The sequence below is a fragment of the Sphaerodactylus townsendi genome, unplaced genomic scaffold (genome assembly GCF_021028975.2).
Source record: "Sphaerodactylus townsendi isolate TG3544 unplaced genomic scaffold, MPM_Stown_v2.3 scaffold_1495, whole genome shotgun sequence".
Taxonomy (NCBI): Eukaryota; Metazoa; Chordata; class Lepidosauria; order Squamata; family Sphaerodactylidae; genus Sphaerodactylus; species Sphaerodactylus townsendi.
In genome coordinates, this window is record NW_025950063.1 from 4,902 (window position 1) to 7,552 (window position 2,651).

General features: G+C 45.7%; 1 protein-coding gene across 1 annotated transcript; it reads right to left on the minus strand.

Annotated features, from left to right (window-relative positions):
- Positions 1 to 298: 298 nt before the first annotated feature.
- LOC125424926 (vomeronasal type-2 receptor 26-like) lies at positions 299 to 1,456 on the minus strand (the record flags this gene model as incomplete). Its single annotated transcript, XM_048482362.1, has 1 exon — positions 299 to 1,456. A coding segment is annotated over one exon (911 nt), but the record flags the coding sequence as incomplete, so codon positions are not given.
- Positions 1,457 to 2,651: the final 1,195 nt, after the last annotated feature.

Sequence of the window (2,651 nt, forward strand, 5' to 3'; positions counted from 1 at the left end):
GTTGGGGTGAGCCAGCGAACCTCGTGGGGTCTCAGAGAGTGTTCGGGAATGTCTGCACCATCTGTTACCCCTGGGGCAAGCAGACTCACCGATCACAAGACCCCATGACTCACTGGTCACCAGGTGTCCTGGACAAAGGGACAAAAGGTGCATACCCCCAGGTATGGATTAGGCCCGGACAGGAGCGTTTCCTCCTGCACATAAATAGCCCCTATGACTCATGTATTGCCCAATATTCTCCCACTCTCCCGCCTTCTAACCCGCCTCCCAAAAACCCTAATAAAAGGTGCCAGGGACCGCTACCTCGGCAGATTAGCCGCTGGCTTTTCTCCACCGGATGATATCGCTGCGTCTCGTCTCTTCATTGCGTCGCCCGTGACGACTTCATCTACTGTTCATCATATACTCAGAATAATATGTAACCAATTCCTTTAATGAGGTACATGAAAAGAAATATATATGACTAGCAGCTGAAGGGGTTCAGCTCTGACGAGAAGAACTTTGGTTTTATTACGCGTAAAAGACATCAAAAACTTGAAATGAAATTAAATGCCATCTTTACGTTTCACCATTAGGTGCTCCTTTGTATTCAGATGAGGCCTCAGTATGATAATGTAGCATTTGGGAAGAAAGATGCAGCCCAGCAAGCCCACACTGGAGGCCAAGATGGAGAAGATCTGCACGGCAACCATGTACTTCCCCTTGGTGCTCAGGTAGGTGGGCACAAAGGACACCCAAACGCTGCAGAACACCAACATGCTGAAGGTGATCAGCTTGGCTTCATTGAAGGCCCCGGGCAGCTTCCTGGCCAGGAAAGCCACAGTGAAGGAGACGGCAGCCAGGAAGCCCATGTAGCCCAGGGCAGCGTAAAACATGGCGACAGACCCTTCGTTGCATTGCAGGACGATCTGCCCAGACTGGGAGCTCATGTCAGAGTCTGGGAAGGGAGGAAAAATGCCCAGCCAGAGAGTGCAGATGCCCACCTGAATACTGGAACAGGAAAGAACAATGGAGTTGGCCAAGCTCTTCCCCAGCCACTTCCTCATCCTGCTCCCAGGCTTTGAAGCCATGAAGGCCACCACCACAGTGACAGTTTTGGCCAGCACAGAAGAGACAGCGACAGAGAAGATGATGTTGAAGGCAGTTTGGCGGAGAAGGCAGACCATCTTCTGAGGCTGGCCAATGAAGAGAAACGACGAAAGAAATGAAAGCAGGAGGGAGGCGAGGAGGATGTAGGAGAGGTCCCGATTGTTGGCCTTGACAATGGGAGTTTCTAGGTATTTAATGAAGATTCCAAGAACTGCGCTTGTGATGAGGGTCGAGGTAAGTGTGAAGAAAGTTAGAAGGATGCCCAAGGGTTCTTCGTAGGAAAGGAAGGTCACTAACTTGGGAATGCATTGATTTCCATCCTTGTTTGATTGTTGATCTTCTGGACACTTATTACAGTGGCCTGCATCTGAAAAAGAAAAGTCTGAGTTCAGTATCACTAACCTCTGCATTAAACCTTTGACATTACTATGTTCCATAAACCTCGTATTTGAAGGAAAAGGCCTCAAAGAGCCTGAAAACATATGGATAGTAGATTGATGAACTAACATTATGTAGTAGGGGTGACAAGGCCAAAGTTCAGGAGTATAGGAGAGTCTTCAGAAGCAGAAAGTACCAGATTGAATCCCTAGCATCTGCACACCAAAGGATTTCTTGTATAGCTCTTCTACCAGAGACTTGGAAGAGATGTTCGGCAGAATAGATGGATTGTGGCTACATGACAGAATAGTAGATTCAAGAATAGATGCACTCAAATTTTGCTTAAATTGTAGTTGACCAAGTTGTAGGTTAGTGAGCCCAAGATCATGTATTAGGCTATTTGTTATGCCTGGCTCTCCCTTCCTCGAGTGCGCTTTAGTCAATGCAAGGATCTGCTGAACATCTTATTAATGATAACTATCCAGCTATTGTTCATGAAATTTTTACTGTGCTTTCCCTCCAAGGTCCAGAGGTTGACATATATGAGGTATTCCACTTCTTTTATCCTCAGAACCTCTGGAGTGCAAAGTTTAGCAGAGTGGCTTAAAATCATATAATAAGAAGTGCTTGATAGTTGATTAGGGATTTCCAACCGGTGTCCTATTCATCCTTGTGAAACTGCTTGGCTTTTCTCCTCACAACAATTTCTTACGGCCTTTTAGCTAATACATCACAACGATTTGTTCAAATACTTCTTACGAGTCATCTAGTTCCCTAATTCTCCACCAGAACTGGCAGTCTTGCTTATATCCACCAAAGTAATCCTATCAGGAATAAACTACACATTGTTGTGCAGAAGTCTTGGGTCACCTAATTTGAGTCTGTCACTGTTACATATAAGTTATAGGGTGAAGTTAAGGCTCAAAAGATGAATGTGTGTTAATGGTTTCGGCTTAGGTAATCTTGACAGTCTGTTTGCAAGAACACTTCTGTCTCTTTGTTCAGTAAAGGAATTAATTTCTTACTCTTTACATGTTATTAACTTGTGGGAATTCCTGCCCTATGGATGTAGTGATGGCTACTAGTTTGATTTGCCATAAGAACATAAGAACAAGCCAGCTGGGCCAGACTCAGAGTCCATCTAGTCCAGCTCTCTGCTACTCGCGAGCGGCCCACCAGGTGCC